General features: G+C 43.5%; 1 protein-coding gene and 1 long non-coding RNA gene across 2 annotated transcripts in view; one reads left to right on the top strand and one right to left on the bottom strand.

The window, feature by feature from the left end:
* Positions 1-784: 784 nt before the first annotated feature.
* LOC129384340 (uncharacterized) lies at positions 785-9,607 on the bottom strand. Its single transcript, XR_008612072.1, has 4 exons — positions 8,542-9,607; positions 7,282-7,336; positions 5,536-5,726; positions 785-4,445 (listed from the first exon to the last, which is right to left on the bottom strand). It is a non-coding gene; the product is annotated as an uncharacterized lncRNA (long non-coding RNA).
* Positions 9,608-12,067: 2,460 nt separating this feature from the next.
* LOC126529205 (organic cation transporter protein-like) overlaps positions 12,068-18,775 on the top strand; it is a 57,604-nt gene continuing 50,896 nt past the window's right edge. Inside the window, exon 1 of the mRNA XM_050176803.3 lies at positions 12,068-13,577. Within this exon, the coding sequence (XP_050032760.1) occupies positions 13,200-13,577 (378 nt within the window). The 5' untranslated portion in view covers positions 12,068-13,199. The remainder of the gene's footprint in view (positions 13,578-18,775) is intronic.

The raw sequence follows: 18,775 nt of genomic DNA, 5'->3' as shown, positions 1-18,775 counted from the left end.
TTGACTCTCGGATGGCAGTGTTGAGCTGCTTTTCAAAATGTGTCACCAACTTTTGCTGTAAGTACACACGACTACGGCTAGTTCTTATGATGAATACTGTAAAAAGACAACATATAAGACAGAACCCATAGCAAACTTGCCAAAAAGGACATGACAGGTTAGCAACAAAAAGTTAACACTTCATCACCCTTTGTCGTCTTCTGGAAAATTCAAATGTATTAGTCAGCACAGAATCACCATGAAAGCAAGACAGCTCTCATTACTATTAAGCTGGAATCAATAGCCAACCATGCAAAACAGTCTTAAATAAACATCCAATATGTAGCCTGCAGGTGCATATGCATGACACTGCAATGCAACTCATAACCATAATGAGACCCCAAAATATTATGTAACTCATGTAGAAGTTCAATTCAGCACTGCACAAGTCTCTAATGTCAAAATATTTATAAGTTAAACCTATTTCACTGTTCTTCGAGACGTGTTTTTATTTAGAACTTACGATTTAACATTTTAAGCAAGTAAGCTACACATAACAAATAAAAAAGGCTGCACTTATGTACAAAGGAGACCCAGATAATCAAGTGCAATAAAAACAATATTCCAACTTAGATTACATATCTATGCATTAAACTATGCTTGCTGAAAACAACTGGTTGGCAATTGATAATCCAATCTAACAGTAAAAACAGCTGTCTTACCTTATGGTACTCTTGTTGGCAGTTTTCCCCCACAACTTGTGCATGTTAGCGTCAGTTGAAAATTGATCTGAAAAATAGCAACATTAAAAAGTTGTGCATCAATTTTATTCTGTCATACAACATGCAACAGTGTATAAAAGCTTCACAACAGATAATATTACAAAAATAAATACAGCAACATTTATACTAATTGTTTATTTATGTTGACAAACATACTTTTCCAAGACGAAGCATAATAGCTGACACAGGCAATTTCACAGATTGCAATAACCACTAATACAAAACTTGCCATAATGCAAACACGCTGACAAAATATGTAGCACAGGTAGCTGTATTTTGTTACGGCAAAGATAGCACATGAATAATGAGGACAAGGGAGGAAGCAGAATACATAAACAAACTATACCCAGCTGCATGCACGCAGCTGCAACAATACACATGGTGCACCAAGATCCAAAAGAAACAAAGAGGAAGATGTGAGGAAGGCTTTTTTTACTCATCACAAGTTATCCTGTAAGAGCAGATTATGCACTGGGTGTAATCTACCCTCAGCACATACGTAAATATGTTACACTAGGTGCCACATTTACAAATCACTCGCATGATGTTCTTGTGATTGTCCTTATTCCGATTTTTAACTTGGAAAGCATGACTGAGTTACGTAAAGCCTCCCAACGGCTTAGCACATATACAGAAAGCAGTGTTTCTATAAACACTGGAGGTCATGGAAGGATGACTGACACATACCTCTTAATTCTTTTGTCTTTTTCTTTATGATTATCTACCAGAGTAGTCTTTTGTAGAGTGAAACACATCCAGATAATACACTGTGGGCAACAAAGTGTGAATACCTGTTGTTGATTTCTACCTTTCTCTGGTGTCCCGCTAAGGTAAGATTGGTGCAAAAAATTGTCTTCCCAATTTATGCGTTCCCACAAAACAAAACAGGAGCAGATGATAAGCCACATTAATGGTGCGCGAAATAAAACATCAGTTCTTAACTTACCACTGCCATTCCAATCTGGTGCGATTTTCTGCTTTGTTGTGTACTCTAGCACAGGTGCTACGCAGTTCACTTGGTGCCCAAAGCAACTCTAACACCATAGCAGGATGTCAATTTTGTTTTTCAAATTCTAAGCGAAACTCTGGTTATGGAGGACAATTGCAAACTTATAGTTTTGCTTTGTATCTTCATTATGTTGTAGAGCAGGGTAGAAAGCAAGAACATATATTTTTAATTTGGGTTCCCACTGTGCATTGCATGGATATGTTTCAATGAATGATAAAACTATTTGATAGATAAACATATGAAAGATAAGAGAATTAAGCTCGAAGTCTACCATATCAGTAACTGGGAATATTATGTGTAATTGAAATTTTGCGATTCCCAGAGAAGAAACAGTTTTGACAATATGTGCCAAGGCAACTAAGTCACTCATGCTCACAAAGGAAACAAAATAAAAACAAGCAAGATTACAAGAAGTTCGAATTTGCAACCTAAAGCGAGACACCTCACATGACTGATTTATGTATTTACTGAGTATAAATTACATCTAGCGCATAATCTGCTTGTACAAGATGACGAACAATAAGTTACTGTTGCTTTCTCTCTGGGGCATTTCGCTCTTCTGAACACATGCACATTGTGTGGCACAGCTGCGTGGACGTAGCTGGGCACAGCTGTTATTCAGCATCAATCTGTTTTTATGGTCCTGTACTATTATTGTTGTAATTTATAATTAGAAAATAGCCTAACTATTGGGTTGGTCAGCTCCATTTTAAACAAAACATACTGACAGATTTCCCTGTTTATCGCTAACAAAGAGATGGGTACATCATTTCAGATTTCAAGAAACAGCTGCGGAACAGAACAAATGCTGAAGACAGAAAATCTACAGACCAATACCTTTTCTATTAAATGCCATGTACTAGCCGTTTTTGCAACAAATAACATTATTACCAAAATTTGTAGCCTGAAAAAATTACTGGGAAATATTTACATGTACACATAAAAATATTTTGCCACTATGTAGGACATAACTAAAAAACACCAGCTATACAAAAACCAATGACAATTCAAATCTACATAAAACTCCCTATGAATGGCAGTATATTCAAACCTCTAGCACAAATAATTAAAAATGTTGTTTCGAGAAGCATTTCCCCTTAATAAGTGGGTGATAGTGTTTCTACAAAAGGGTTAGAAAATGCCTTCAGGCATACCATAGTGAGTTTTATAAATAGCACATGCATGCATCTGCCTAAAAAGCCCTACGCCCTGCTTGTATTCCTTAGTCACTTTTCTGCATTCTGTTGTATGTCACCGTTTGGATCCCTTAACACTGAGTGCGTAAAACCAAAAAACAGCCTATTAATACACAGAATTTTTAGCCTGTAAAGGGGTTGTGTGGCAATGGGGGCAGCCAACTCTAGTGTGAGAACAAACAAATATTTGTTCTCATGTTAGTGAAACCAGTCAAAATATAATCTCACAAATTTGGAAATGAATGCACAAAGAACCTTGCTGATTGTCACGTTATTGTCTCAAACAAGATCTTTTGGTGTTAACAATTCCTAGTTTAATTCACTTTCCTCTAGTAAGTGGGCTCTGACCTAGAATACTCAGTGTAGGAGACTAACCCAGACCTGGAAGCCAATGTTTAAATCTGAAATAAAGACATTCATCCCCCGACCACATGGCACTGCTTCGTCATCAGAAGAAGCATGCATCCATGGACATATAGTCTGTAAAATTATTTATACATGATCTGTAGCGTTAATCTTGCATTAAGAAATTCTGAAAATTAGAAAAAACATCTATTTAAAGCACTGCTGTAAACCTATATGTTTGAGAAATGCAATACTCAAAAGGTGTAATTTAACCAATGTGTGCATGAAACCTATGCTGCCTTTGACATTCGTCAGTGTGGCAAATAAGCACTGAGAAATGCCAAGGGTATCATAGCTTTTATGTCTCAAACCTTGTATGTGAGTACCACTGGTATCATTGCAGCGAAAACAAGTCACATTATTACCAGACTTATGAGGGGAACCCATGTTTCTCTAGTTTAATATTTTCTTTCTTGTGCTCTTATATCCTTGAGTTTTTCAAAAATAATGGGTGCTTGAAATAAGTACTCTATATTGCTCTTAAGTTTATCCTGCACCAGAGCCCGTGTTATGTTAAATTTCTTGAACACATTGCAGTGCTGTAGGTTATCAAAGGAAGAAAAAAATACCGTAAGTTTGCATTTTAGCCTTCTGTACAAAAAGAATTAAGAGCCTATCAATTACATCCACAAGTACAAAAGAACTATGAGAAACGGGGCATAAAGACAGGTATACATTATAATAGCAGGAGTTGATGGTGAGAACTTTACAAGAAAGGAACTATTAAAAACTAGGTACTAAAGAAACATATGAATTATAATAATAGAAATATTTGCAAAGAATTTGAAGAGACAAATAGAATGTCTGTTCAAATCACTCCACCCCAACATTCATCCATGGTTCGATAAGTGTTCGATAAGATAAGAAACAGCTGGTGATGCTGTTTGGATAGATGGAAACTGAGGTACAGCTGTGAAATAGATGGAACACGTAGAGGGGTCACCAAGTGTTGCACAGCAGATTTCCTTGATCTCCGGACTCACTCGACACTGATGCGTTGAGCCTGGTTATACGCAGTTCGCAAGAGGCCTGGCCCGAGTATGTGGCATGGCTTGGGTAAAATTTCAAGGCAACCTGAAAAACACAGACCCAAATATATAAGCACCAAAATATTCTGCACCATAGGGCAAATCTGAAGTTTACCATCTGCACGTAGCAGATGATAAAAACAGACACAAGTCACCAGACTCAAGGTATATAAATTTGCAAAAGTGTAAATGAATGTGAAGAGCTGCTTGTAGGATGGAATCCTTCATTTTGTCTGTTCTAGATCAATAATAGTATCTTAATATAAAGTCAAGTGTACACGACCCTCCCTATTTGTGTCAGTAGGCTACTCCATGCCAGCTGTTCCAACCTGGCACATGACCACTTGGAATTTCTTTTTGAAAACTGGGGGCCCTTCAATATAGAACAAATCTCAATTTCACGCAATACTTAAAGCAAAAAAAATTTTCACTCGCGTAAACACTATGTCACATTTTGTGTAACGCACCAAACTATGCATCATAAAATGGCATAGCCAAAAAAATTGGTTCCTTCATTAAGAGGGCCAAATTTTAAACAACAATGAAGAGAGGCCTTACACCAAGAACTTCACTGCTTATTAGCCACTGCTCACTTTATTATGGCCGATTAAAAATGGACCAAATGGCTTATTAACTTTATTTTCACAAAAGTGACCTACAGCAAAAGCTGTAAATTTATGTAATCCATGTGTTTAGGACTTGTGCTGTGTGCAAGAACTGGTTTCAGAAAGATACATTATGCAGCAGAGCAGAGAGAGGAGGATGAACTTGGAAAAGAAGTCAGTTTTGGTGTACGTTTATCGGCCTACTTATTATCGAGGCAACCCTAGTAAATTTATGCCACATACCATGTATGAGAGAACATTGTATTGTTCTTAAATTGGTAAAGCTTTATCAAAGTAGTTTTTGTGTTACGCAAGAAAACAATTTTACAATTGGTCTCTTGTAGTTTTATAATTTGCATCGCGTTTCGTCTAATACACACAGTTTCTTGGAAGCTAAGACAAAATGCATAGACTTGAGCATACCTGCACAGACAGAAGGGAGTCTAAACTGCTTCGAAGTTACTTCTTGCATTGCTGAGTGGCTACAAGCTACTTCACTCAAAAAGACGCCGCTTAATTATAAATATTTACCTGATTATTTCTGTCTGCTGTCAGCCTGCTTGGCATCATCACTAAGGCTGCCAACTCCCTAGTGGACGTGGTCGGGACATAGTGGTGGCAGGATGCAGTGGCAGAAGCCACCAAAGGCTCCCAACTCTCTAGTGGACGTAGTCAGGACAGGGCGATGGTAGGACGCAGGGGTAGGAGCCGCCAGAGTGTACCTGCAACAAATTTGCACAAATGTTCTTAGTTCTACCACGTCACGATTTATAATAAAAATTGAGCTGTCTGTGTAAAATGGCTACCAATACAAATAAAGGCAAACAGTTAGGTCCTACTACACAACTATAACCCCGACAAAAAAGAAACGGTGCTTAAAGGGACACTAAAGTGAAACAATGAATCAGTTTAGACTAATGAAGCATTGTTTGAGAACCCTGCAGGCAGTCATTTCAAAAAAATAGTTTGATTATTAGATGAGAAAATGAAGGTCCAAGTATCAGTATTTGAATTTCGCGCCAAAACCCCAGCGCCGGTACGTCAGCATGACATTAGGGATTCTAAAGTATGTTTTCGCATTTGGGCTGTGTTGGCTGAATAAAGGTTCCCGAAACTTCGCATGTTTATTATTTGTTTCCTTTAGAACACAATGTAGTCAATCTGTACCGCTATATATAATTAGTAGGCCCTAGAAGATGCCATCAAAATCCAAGACATCACAGCCCCCAGGTGCGGGAACTTAAGTAGGCGTCGCCACCCGTTTCGTTCCTGCGCTTTTCGTGGCTTGCCAAACGTCTTATCGTTGTAAGAGTGGTGTTTTTGGTGTTGTAGAATGGTAATTTACTGATGCAGAAGAAATCATTTTTCACTTTAGTGTCCCTTTAAGTTTATGAAAATCCAAACAATGAAAAAAAAAAAACGTGCAACCGATTTGTGCATGGAAGCTCAGTTGAAACCTGAGCTCATACCATCAAGTGATCTGCTAGTCAACTGCAAGCCTGCCACCTTAAAATGTCATTGTAAATTTCTTTACATGCATTATGTAAGCTGCATTAATACAAGTTCAATATCTCTTAACATAAGTAATCACCAAGCTAATTCAATTAACGAATTCCAGTGGTCGTTAATGCAACAAAGTGCAAGCTCGGAATGAAGCTGGCCAAACTGGGCAGTGAAAAATAACAATGTGGTTCTCTACATCTTGTTTTTCTGGCTTTCGCTCTAGCGTTGGAATATACAAGAATTTTGACATTTCTGATATTTCACCCTGCTAATTTCTATTCCATAATGCATAATACTTGAGCAAGAGCAATACTGCTTTCTTTTAACCGTAAATAGTGATAGAACAAGAAAATTCACTGGAGCCAATGTTTTGAGAAAAATCTCCTCTTTGTCGAAACATTGGCTCCAGCGATGCTCCTTGTTCTTCATCATGTCAAGTCTCTGTCTTCCTGTGTACCTCTGTACTTTCAATGTTATGTCAATGAAATTGTAATAACAGATCATTAGTAAATGTAGCTGATGAGGAATCTGGGCTTGTTGGTAGATAACGACAGAGTAACTGCGCAACATAGAGATACGGACAAAGGAGGCTTGTCTGTGTTGTCTTCTCCAACCATGTCTCCCCTTTGGCCGATTACTCTGTCTCAATGTAAAACTATTACCCTTTGCACAATACTAAAATGCATAAAGACAGGAAAGTGGACACAAAAATTACAACAGATAGCATCATATGCTAATGAGATATGCAAAAGTGCCTGCTACAATTTGTCTCACCCATAACGTGCTGGATAGGATGGTGACTTCTGGCTGTTGCCATTTCTTGGAATACCTAAAATAAAATACATATCAAAATTATAAAAATACACAGGACAATAGCAGTAGCCGAGAACATAATGCATTGTTTAGTACAAGAAGGTAAACTAATCTCTGATACACGGCAGACGAAATTTCCTTTATTAAGTTAGCAGAAAAATACACCACACTTCATTTCATTCAATACTGTCAGCATTTCTTGGTACAAGAAAAAAGGGTATTTCTGCATGGAAGCAGCAAAATAATAAATGGCCTTCTACTTTTACAAAATATGCTGCAGCGACTAAGCCAACTACAGCTGTATATACTTAAAATTGTTGTATGCACATTACAATAGCCAAGACAGGATAAACTTGGGTTCATATGCAGCTCACTGGAAGGTACAACTTTGCAATCAACTCATTTATGCTTGGCAAATGTACGCACTAACATAAAACTACAAATAAAAGGATCCTTTTTTTTTCATAAAACACCGGACTCAATATAAAAAATCCAGTAGCAATATTACAATTTCACCACATAGCACAGCCAGGTTTTGTAAGCCTAGTAGGATTTACTATATAAATGTTGCAGCAAGTTCATGCTTTTAAATATTTACAACCGTGAAAATAAAGATTACGTAAAAATAATACATTATCTATAGGCTTAGATTGTGAGCTAATGTGTTTTCTACTTACAGCCAAATGCACATAAAATTTGTTCTGTTTCAGCGCTTTTAAAACGCTGTGTCTGTTCGCTTGAGCAGGTAGCCGCTTTACCGCTCTTAAAATATCTGTGCTCCCACATCGCCTGACACTGCCATACAGCGTTGTAGCGCTTTTATTATTCGCCGTAATATAACTAAAGCGCTAGTAAATCTTCAGAATACACAAGCTGTCTTTTCGTCTACCTGTCTTCGCCAGCGAAAGTCACACTGGTGCGAGTATTGTATCTACACTTCAAGTTACGCAGTACTTGATATTCTACGGATTTTTCGATGCGACAGGCCACTCGTCACTAGAGTCGTTAAGAACGGTGTTTCTCCTGGCAGTACAGCTTTGCAATAATTTCAGATGCTCTCCTGAGGCTTCCGTCTGCCAGTAGCATTTTCACATACATACGCGCACGCATGCCTAAGAAACGCTGTGAACTGCCAAGAGAAACGTGGCGCAAAATGTAGCCATACCGTAAGGGCCGAGTACGCGCCGTTTGTAAACTCGGAACAAAAGCTGATATGCTTACCTGAGACGTTAAGAGAAATATGTCACAGGTCACTCCCCGCTGGTAGTCGTTCGTATGCATCTGGTCTCTGTCCGTTGCGATCTCCCATATCACAATGAAAGATGCAGAGCAAACCGCCGCACATCGGGCGCTTGTGACGGTCCGGCGAGCTGCACTTGCTCGATGTCGGCAAAGACGAAATCGGCGACACGCTGCTGCTGGCGGCGGTCCCCCTCGTCGCACTCACACAGCACGGACAGAAGCTCCCACCGTAACTTGCCGCAACGCCTGGTTGCAGTCGCCCCTAACGCAGCGATTTCAGAACCACTCAACGACAACGTACTCGCGTGATGCAGCGCAACTGTAAGATGGCGTCATGGTATTAGAGAGTTTTAGAATAGGGGCCCCAATATTTTGGGGCCCCAAAGAGCTTTGCGGGTGTTAGCGTTGGGGCACGCAGGAGTGAAGAGTTTTAGAATAGGGCTTTGCGTTTGCAGATAGCGTCTTGCGCTGACAGCGCCACTACGGCGTCTAAGAAAAACGATTAAAAATAATTAAATAAAATATACCATCTTATGATATGAATAGTAATTTTGACTTGCGTGTATTCGCGTTTAATTACAATTTAGAGGTTATTCTTCAAGCAGCAAACAATTAGTTGTGCTTAGTTTGGAGCAACAAAACCAACTTTACGTTCCTTCACCAGCCAAGCTTAGCCATGTTAGGCCTACGAGCCATAAAATCCACACTCGAATTCGGAATCAACGGCGTCTAATGAATCAATCTTCATAACACACGCTAGTTGAGAGAAAGCGATAACTGCAGTCACTTCTCCTAGCTTACGAACTTCACGCATTACCGCGAATCGAACCCAGTTTGGTGCTAGGTTAGAGCCGTCGCTTCGATGGGTGCCGCCATGTTCGTTGACGCAAAGCTTTTGGGAACGCTATTTGAGCTCCCGCTAAATCGGTGAAATAGCGTTCCCAACGCAAAACCCAAACGCAGTTTGCGTCTCGCGCATGCGCAGTGGCTTCGACGCTATTTCTTTGGGGCCCCAAAACGTTTGGGGCCCCTATTCTAAAACTCTCTATTGACGGCTTCGGCTTTGGATCATTTTGTATCTGCACAACTGAGCAAAACAGTTGCGCTAGTTTCGGTTTTGTTTCCTCGCGTTGAGATAAAAACTGTTTGCTTACTGATAATTTTACGTCACTTAATTAATGTTCACGAATGAAACAGCCATGAATTTAACAAGCGTCTTGAAATACCCGCTACATTCACTTGGCAGAAGCAAAATTTGCTCGTCCGAGTCTGGTTGCGTTTGAAATATCTATCGTTGGGCTGTCGGAGCGTGCTCGAAGTGTGAAGACGCGGCGTAATTGTCCCTAATTTGCTTAGATATAACGGTGCGGCTGCCCTTGATTTCTGTCGAGTGCAGTTTGATCTGATGTAAGGTAGAACTACAAAGCCGCCCATGTTACTGAATGATCTAGTGCACCTGAAGCTGCCAGAACTCCGGTATTTCCTCCACAAGTTCTTGCGACTGTTTGCCGCTGTCACCAAATGCGAGCGTAATCATTTGGCGGAGATTTAGCAACACATTTTCTAGAACTATAGCTCACCGCTCTATCACGACATGGAGAAGCAGCGTGGTTGGTCCTTAGTAAAATTTTCTATTTATTGCGAATTTTGCGATAGCAATTATATGGACACAACTGCCGAAATATATCTGTCGGTGTTGCCGTGAGCTTACGTATATAGTCAAGTGCGATAAGATCCTATCCTGCGCCGTTGGCTGTGCGCGTTAAAGGAAGTGTACGAGGGTGAGCCGAGACGTATAGTGCCTGGATGGGTGTCCCAAGTAGCTATAGGTGGTCACGTGATAAAACGCGCGCAAGCGGGGAAAGGAGGCGCTGGTTTAGCACGCTCCTCCTCTGGCCGTTGCTCTAGCCCGGTCTGGCGCCACTCTCGCTGTCTTGGCGATAATTTCCGATGTGTGCAAAGCGGGGGGGAGGGGGGGGGAGAGGGGGAGGGCGCTTTTATAGCGCCATTTCAAGTTTCGGAGACGCTTTGAAGGACGAGGCAGCAGAAACGTTCTGTCCGCTCTGTTCGCGCCCTTCATCACGCCGACGCTGTGACAGCGAGTGTTCGCGGTCATTGAGGGAGATCTGTTCATGTTTGCACGTTCGCGCGTGACCCCGTGCTTGCTAATTTACGGAGTAAGCGATTGTTTACTGCACTTTATTCAGGCGATGAAACTACGAACCTTGGTTCGTGCAGTTGTTCATGCAGTGGTTCATGCAGCATTGGGGGGAAACTGCTACATTTTTGTTTTTACATTTCTAAGGGGTTCAAAAGCAGTGCTGCGCACGCTAATGTTTGTTTCTGGTCGCGGAACGCAACGCACTGCGGTAGCCCAGTGGCTTTGGTGTTGCGCTGCTGAGCTCGAGGTCACGGGTCCAATCAAACTGCAGCAGTCGCATTCCAATGGAGGCAGAATGCGAAAACGCGCGTATACTGTGCATTCCGTGCACATTAAATAACCCGAGCCGCTGAAAATAAATCTGCAGTTTTCCATTACCGTGCGCCTCATAACAAGATCTTGATTCTGTAAACTAAATCCTCAAAATTTAATTTTACGTAGCGCAATTACATTTAAATCGACACTGTTGAGTGCGCCTACTGAACTTATCTCGTTGCAGTGCTCTCGTTAGTAGCCAATGCTTTTTTTTTAGATTTACTTATCGTCAGAATCCATTGTGACAAATCCGGGTCTTCCTTACTATAGAAGCCAGCTATCACTTAAGCGTGTGAGATATGAACAAACATGTTCAAGGAAAATCGATGTTTGGAGTTCGATGTAATTGCAGAACATGACAAGGACGAAAGAATGATACACCGCATTACAACTAGGACAGGAACCCGAGGGCCTGCCTAGAACAGAAGACGTTATCTGGTATTTCTTCTCCTGCATTTTAATCTTTCTCTCGCCAGACTCATCTCGAATATCAGAGGAGTCGCGATCTTCCACCGCGACTCTTCGCGTGCTATTAAGAGTCAAACGACCCATACACAAATGTTGACTCTTGTTTTGTGACTCTACCCGCGCGAAAATGGGTCTTCGTAAGAAAAAAGAGAGTCAAGTTGCCGTGACTCACTTTTTACTCTCTTTTTTCTTAGAGTGTTGTAGACCAACAGACAAGAGTCTGGCAGCCGAAAGCGGACCGACTCCTTAACATTAGCTACTAGGTGCACGCAGGCACCCTTGTGTGAATGTCAACCAAGTCTACACTGGGTCAGAGCCTTGAACTTCTGAGCCTCGCAGAGATACGGCCGTGCAGCACGTCTGGACGATGACGTGGGAACGCGGATGAAGAAATACAAATAAAATGGCCTGGGCATCCTAAATGAAAGCAACCGTCCACGTGGCTTTGCGGAACAGTGCCATAACTTAATCGAGATAAGATGCGACGAGGCCATACAGCAGGCCATGAGCTTATACGATGCCTGCGCGCTGCAGGATTGACTAATGAGTGTCCAGGTGACGAGATGGCCGATTCACAAGAAATTTCTGTTAAAGTCTTAGATCGAAGCACAGAGACGTGATAAAGGACACGGGACAAGCTGATTTCTTCATACCTGTGCGGTCATTTGTAATCGGAAAAGCCAAGCCTGGACGGTGAAACAGTGACTTCAGAGAAAGCCCTTTTCTTTTCCCTTTGGATCGCACGGTGGTCTCAAGGCGCTGTTTTGTTTGAGATGGGTACCAGACTGGTCGGTTGTGTTCCTACGTTCTCAACTTCCGACAGTATTTGACGAGACGAGGGAATGAGAACCGGCTAGTGAACCACTTTACGGCAATTTCTGGTGAGGAACGTTTGCGACATTATTCTGCTTGGCTTCGCGCTGTCTGGCGCAGGAGAACAAAAATATGATCGAGCCCGAGTGGGAGTCGGGAACATAACAAAAGTGCTCGTACTCTCATATGCAGAGAACAGGACAACGAAAAACCGGAGGCAGAAGAGCTGTGTGGTTTGTGAGATCCTTAGAATAGACACAGATGGGCCTTAAGCTGTAGCTCACACTTGCATTTTGCTGTGACCAAAAAAAAAATAAACAGGGGCACGTCGTCCACATCCGTTTGAGAAGCTCACGTGAAAAGGAGATTTTTTTTTCGTTTGTTTCTTTATCGTTTTCGAAAGAAACGATAACGGATCACTCGTCTTTGAGTGTTTCTGAAAACAACAGCTCGAAGATTGGTGCAGTATTGTAACTTCGAGCACGCGCTTGCGTTATTATTTTCTTTTCTTCTTCAAACGAATGGAAACATTGACACGAGAAATCTGCGGAGGAAGAAACAGCGCCTAGACGTCTTTTCGGAGTAACTCGTGCCGATAACGCGCTTGAGTGATTGCGCAGGGCAAGTGTGCGCCCCGCACCTTGTCTACACGGGCTGAACTCGGCGGCGACTCGTTTCCTGCAAGCAGCTTCCCTGGCGGTGCGAGCTCCTGTTGTGCCTTGTTGTGCCTTTGAGGAACCAAACCCCGCGCCTTAGAGCAAACGCAGGGAACTCATAGGTGAACGTTCCACTGCCTGCTGTTCAAGGCAGTGGTGGAAATGCAAGCGTCAGTTTGATTATATACAGAGTCGAGAGGTCGGCGAGACGGCGGTGCTCCAAGATGGCCGAGATTGACGTCACGAATGTCATCGGAGACTACGGCAAGTTCCAGAGGAACGTCTACCTGTTCTGTCTTCTCAAAGGAATTCCCAACGGCCTGCATTTGTTCATCTACAGCTTCTTCCTGCCGGCGGTCGAATATTGGTGCGCGAGGCCGGACAGCCTGGCCGCGAACGTGACGTCCGAACAGTGGAAATCGCTGGTGCTGTCGTCGAACTGGACCTCTGGCGCATATTTGTCGTCGCTTCGCAGTGGTCGTTGCCGGATGTTTGACTTCGAGTTGTCGGACGAAGGCATTCCAGAGTTCGGTAACGCTACGGTGCGCTGCGACAGCTGGGAGTACGGTCGGAGCTACTACCGAAGTTCCCTGGTGCAAGAGGTGAGTACGCATGCGAAAAGACTTTTGCGCGTTCGCTTTGCGAACACGAATCACAGAAGCCAGTGTAGATTTTCCAACCCTTGCTGATGTATGTAGTGCACTTTTTCGTTTTATTCTTTTTTTTCAGCGTGATAGTACATACGAGAAAGTAGACATTAAAACACATAGCTCATTCTAAGATGAAGACATTATTTTAAAATAGCACTACATGTAGCAAATACATTCAAAGGCAGGAGCACGAAGCGAAAGGATTGTGTGGGGTAGAAACGTGAAATACCGTAGTGCACTTTTTAAAACCTTCAGCTGAGAGTTAGAGTTGTCATTGTCATTAGAGTTGTCATTGTCATTAGAGTTGTCATTGTCATTAGAGCCGCCATTGAAATATGAACCTAGCAACGTTTAACGCTAGAACGTTATCTAGTGAGGCGAGTCTAGCAGTGCTATTGGAGGAATTAGAGGGCAGTAAATGGCATATAATAGGGCTCAGTGAAGTTAGGAGGCCAAAAGAAGCATATACAGTGCTCAGAAGCGGGCACGTCCTGTGCTACCGGGGCTTAGCGGAGAGACGAGAACTAGGAGTCGGATTCCTGATTAATAAGAATATAGCTGGTAACATACAGGAATTCTATAGCATTAACGAGAGGGTGGCATGTCTTGTTCTGAAACTTAATAAGAGGTACAAAATGAAGCTTGTACAGGTCTACGCTCCTACATCCAGTCATGATGACCAGGAAGTCGAAAGCTTCTATGAAGACGTGGAATCGGCGATGGGTAGAGTGAAAACAAAATACACTATACTGATGGGCGATTTCAATGCCAGGGTAGGCAAGAAGCAGGCCGGAGACAAGTCAGTGGGGGAATATGGCATAGGCTCTAGGAATAGCAGAGGAGAGTTATTAGTAGAGTTTGCAGAAAAGAATAATATGCGGATAATGAATACCTTTTTCCGCAAGCGGGTTAGCCGAAAGTGGACGTGGAGGAGCCCGAATGGTGAGACTAGAAATGAAATCGACTTCATACTCTGCGCGAACCCTGGCATCATACAAGATGTAGACGTGCTCGGCAAGGTGCGCTGCAGTGACCATAGGATGGTAAGAACTCGAATTAGCCTTGACTTGAGGAGGGAACGGAAGAAACTGGTACATAAGAAGCCAATCAATGAGTTAGCGGTAAGAGGGAAACTAGAGGAATTCCGGATCAAGCTACAGAACAGGTATTCGGCTTTAACCCAGGAAGAGGACCATAGTGTTGAAGCAATGAACGACAATCTTATGGGCATCATTAAGGAGTGCGCAATAGAAGTAGGTGGTAACGCCGTTAAACAGGAAACCAGTAAGCTATCGCAGGAGACGAAAGATCTGATCAAGAAACGCCAATGTATGAAAGCCTCTAACCCTACAGCTAGAATAGAACTGGCAGAACTTTCTAAGTTAATCAACAAGCGTAAGACAGCGGACATAAGGAACTATATTATGGATAGAATTGAACAGGCTCTCAGGAACGGAGGAAGCCTAAAAGCAGTGAAGAAGAAACTAGGAATAGGCAAGAATCAGATGTGTGCGTTAAGAGACAAAGAGAGAGAGAAAATGATAAATGAAAGGTAGGGAGGTTAACCAGGACTGATCCCGGTTGGCTACCCTACACTGGGGAAAGGGAAAGGGGGATGGTAAGATTAAAAAAAAGAGAGAGAAAGTTCACTGGAGATATCAGTCGGTCACTCAGTCCGGATCACAGACGCTGACTCAATCCGGTCGCTTTCAAATATCGCAGCAGCGCTTTTGTGGCCTTTTGTAGCTGTGATATGCGAGGCCATGATCCCAAGATCTTGTTCAAGGTGAACGGCTTTCCATCTAGCTGATTGAGAGCTGTGCAGAGGTCTTGCCTTTCATTTTCATAAGATGGGCAGTAGCACAGTAGGTGTTCTATGGTTTCCTCGACACCGCAGGCATTGCACTCGGCGCTATCAGCTATTCCAATCAGAAATGCATAAGCATTTGTGAATGCGACGCCCAAACGTAAGCGGCACAGCACTGTTTCCTCATTTCGCGGAAGACCTGGTAACAGCCGCAGTTGCATAGAGGGATCGAGGGAATGTAAGCGATGGTGAGTGAATTCAGGTGTGTGCCACTTCTCCAATGTCAAAGAGTGCGCTAGCTTGCCTAAGTGTTGGGCTGCGTCGGTCCGCGATAAAGGTATTGAAACAAGGGTTGCTCCCTCGTGAGCTTTTCTAGCAGCTTCGTCAGCGAGGTCGTTGCCGGAGATACCGCAATGACCAGGCAGCCACTGAAACACGACGTCGTGTCCTTTCGCGATCATGTGATGGTGCATTTCTCGTATCTCCGACACGAGTTGTTCACATGACCCGCGACGAAGAGATGCCAGAAAACATTGTAAGGCCGCCTTCGAATCGCAGAATATAGCCCACCGATTAGCCGGTTGGTTATTAATATAATCAACGGCACCTCGGAGGGCAACAAGCTCCGAACTAGTCGATGCTGTCAAGTGAGAAATCTTGTATTGGATGCTTAGTGAACGGGATGGTATAACCACTGCGCTGGTGGAGCTGGTCTGAGTGGAAGAGCCATCCGTATATATATGTACTCGATCAAAGTAGAAAGTGTGCAAACAATCCAGAGCTGCTTGCTTCAAGGCCAAGGTAGGCAGGTCGGTCTTCTTTTTTATCCCTGGAATCGTAAGACGCACTTGAGGTTGTTTTAAACACCACAAAGCTGAGGTTGAACGTGCAGAGGGTGTGAAACCCGATGGTAAGGAGGCACGATGGATGTTGACCTTGTTGGAGAAGGACGCCTGTGGTCGTCGTTCTGGCAGGCACGCAAGAGAGCTTGACTGCATCCGTGAAACATGACGAACATGGGCTCTAAGCGTTTCGGTGCTAATGTAAGTCGTGATCGGATGGTCTTGAGCTAATATAATGGTTCCAGCTGTCGAGGCGCTGCGCGGAAGGCCTAGGCAAACACGTAGTGCCTGCGCCTGCACGCTCTGAAGTTCTCGAAGATTTGACTTGCATGTTTTAGCAAGCACGGGGCAGCTATAGCGTAGGAATCCGATGAACAGTGCTCGATATAACTGTAGCATGGAGCCCACTGACGATCCCCATGTTTTGCCGGCGATGAACTTGAAGACGTGAACAATAGATGTGAGCTTCTTCTTTAAGTGGGCAACATAAGGGCTCCAAGTGAGGTCCCGGTCTACAATGACGCCCAAAAACCGGTGATTTCTCTTGTAGGAGATAGGCTGACCATTGATGCATACTGGATAAGGAGTCATCGTTTTTCGCGTAAAAGCGACTAATGCACATTTTTCTGTTGAGATGGTAAGGCCTTGTGTGTGAAGGTAGTCAGATGCCTGTGTTGCTGCTTTCTGTAGCCGTGCGCGAACCCGCAGGCGAGTGACCGCTGATGTCCAGATGCAGATGTCGTCGGCGTAGATTGAAACACTCACTGTTTCCGGTAGGGATTCGGCCAGCCCAAGAAGCGTGAGGTTGAAAAGAAAAGGGCTTAGAACACCGCCTTGGGGAACGCCTCGGCATGTGTAGTGGTCGGTAGTCGGACCATCTTCCGTTCGTACGAAGAAGGACCTTTGTGTCAAGTAATTACTGACCCATCGATATACTCGCCCTCCTAGTTCAATTGTCAGAAGTGCGTCTAGAATGGTTTGATGGGAAACGTTGTCGTAAGCGCCTTTCACGTCAAGAAAGAGCGCTACTGATAATCGCTTCCGAGATTTTTGTTGTTCCACAGATGATACTAGATCGATGACACTGTCAATCGATGAACGACCGCGTCGAAATCCCGCCATAGAATCAGGGTAAATCTTGTGGTGTTCTAGGTACCATTCGAGACGCATGAGGATCATACGTTCCATGAGCTTCCCGACGCAGCTGGCAAGAGCTATAGGCCGATAGGATGCCAGTTCGAGCGGTGACTTTCCTGCTTTTAGAAGCGGTACCAGGCGGCTGCGTTTTCATTCCTGTGGGACGGCACCATCTTGCCATGAACTATTAAAAAGGCTGAGGAGTTCTCTTCGTGCTTCTCTGCCTAGGTGGCGCAAAGCAGTATATGTTATGCCATCGGGTCCTGGTGAAGACGAACACCTACATAGCGCCATAGCAGCTTCTAACTCTTCCATAGAGAATGGAGCGTCCATACTTGCATCTCGTGGGCTGGGGATGTTGCCTAGAGCCATGTCAGGGACTAAAACTGTGCCGCCGGCGACTTTCGCACAAAATTCCTCTGCGACGTCTATCTCGCGGCGGTTTTGATAGAGAGCAAGGGCGTTGAATGGGTGTCGTTGCTGGGGACTTGAGCAAAGACCCCGTAGGGTACGCCACACACAGGACAATGGCTTGCGGGGGTCTACTGAGTCGCAAAAACATTTCCATTTTTGATCCGCTAGCTTATCCATTCGGTGTTTGATCTTCTTTTGCATGCGCCGAGCTTCTCTGAGGTCAAGAATTGACTTCGTGCGCCTGTACCTCCTTTCAGCTCGGCGACGTAGTGCACGAAGCCTTTCCAATTCAGTGTCATTCTCTGTACGCTTTGATGGATGTGTGAAGCAGCGTGTACAATCTTGCATTGCGTCTCCAATTGTGTCTTTTAATCTGCGTGCAATATGTGTCTTGCATGTGTCTTCTACGCGATTTTGAAATACTGACCAGTCGATTTGGCGAGAGACTACCGGTAATGCGGCGTCTAGTCCATCGATTCTCACATAGGTCGGAATATGATCACTTCCATGGGTTTCAATATCAGTGAACCACTGCACGCTCAGAGTCAGGCAACGTGACACCAAAGTCAAGTCAAGGCAGCTACTGTACGTAGTTTCTCGCAGAAATGTCGGGCTTCCGTCATTTAGAAGACACAGGTTGTGGCCTGATGCAAAGGATACTAGTGACCTGCCCCTCGAATTTATCCTGGAGCTTCCCCATATATGGTGGTGAGCGTTGAAGTCCCCTGTTATTATCCAAGGACCGGGAGTATCAGCCATAATATCTTCCAGTCTTTTTCTATCAAACCGACTTGTTGGGGAAAGGTAGACGCCAATAAGAGTAAAAGACAGCTTCTTCTTTTTCACAGTAACACAGACGTATTGGTTAGCGTCGTGTGGTGCTACGTGTTGGGAAAAATACGTAAGGTCCTTGCGAATGTAAACCAGAACCTTACTACTACGGACACACG

This window comes from Dermacentor andersoni, chromosome 8 (genome assembly GCF_023375885.2).
Source record: "Dermacentor andersoni chromosome 8, qqDerAnde1_hic_scaffold, whole genome shotgun sequence".
NCBI classification, from domain to species: domain Eukaryota; kingdom Metazoa; phylum Arthropoda; class Arachnida; order Ixodida; family Ixodidae; genus Dermacentor; species Dermacentor andersoni.
This window is presented reverse-complemented; position numbering and strand designations above follow the sequence as displayed.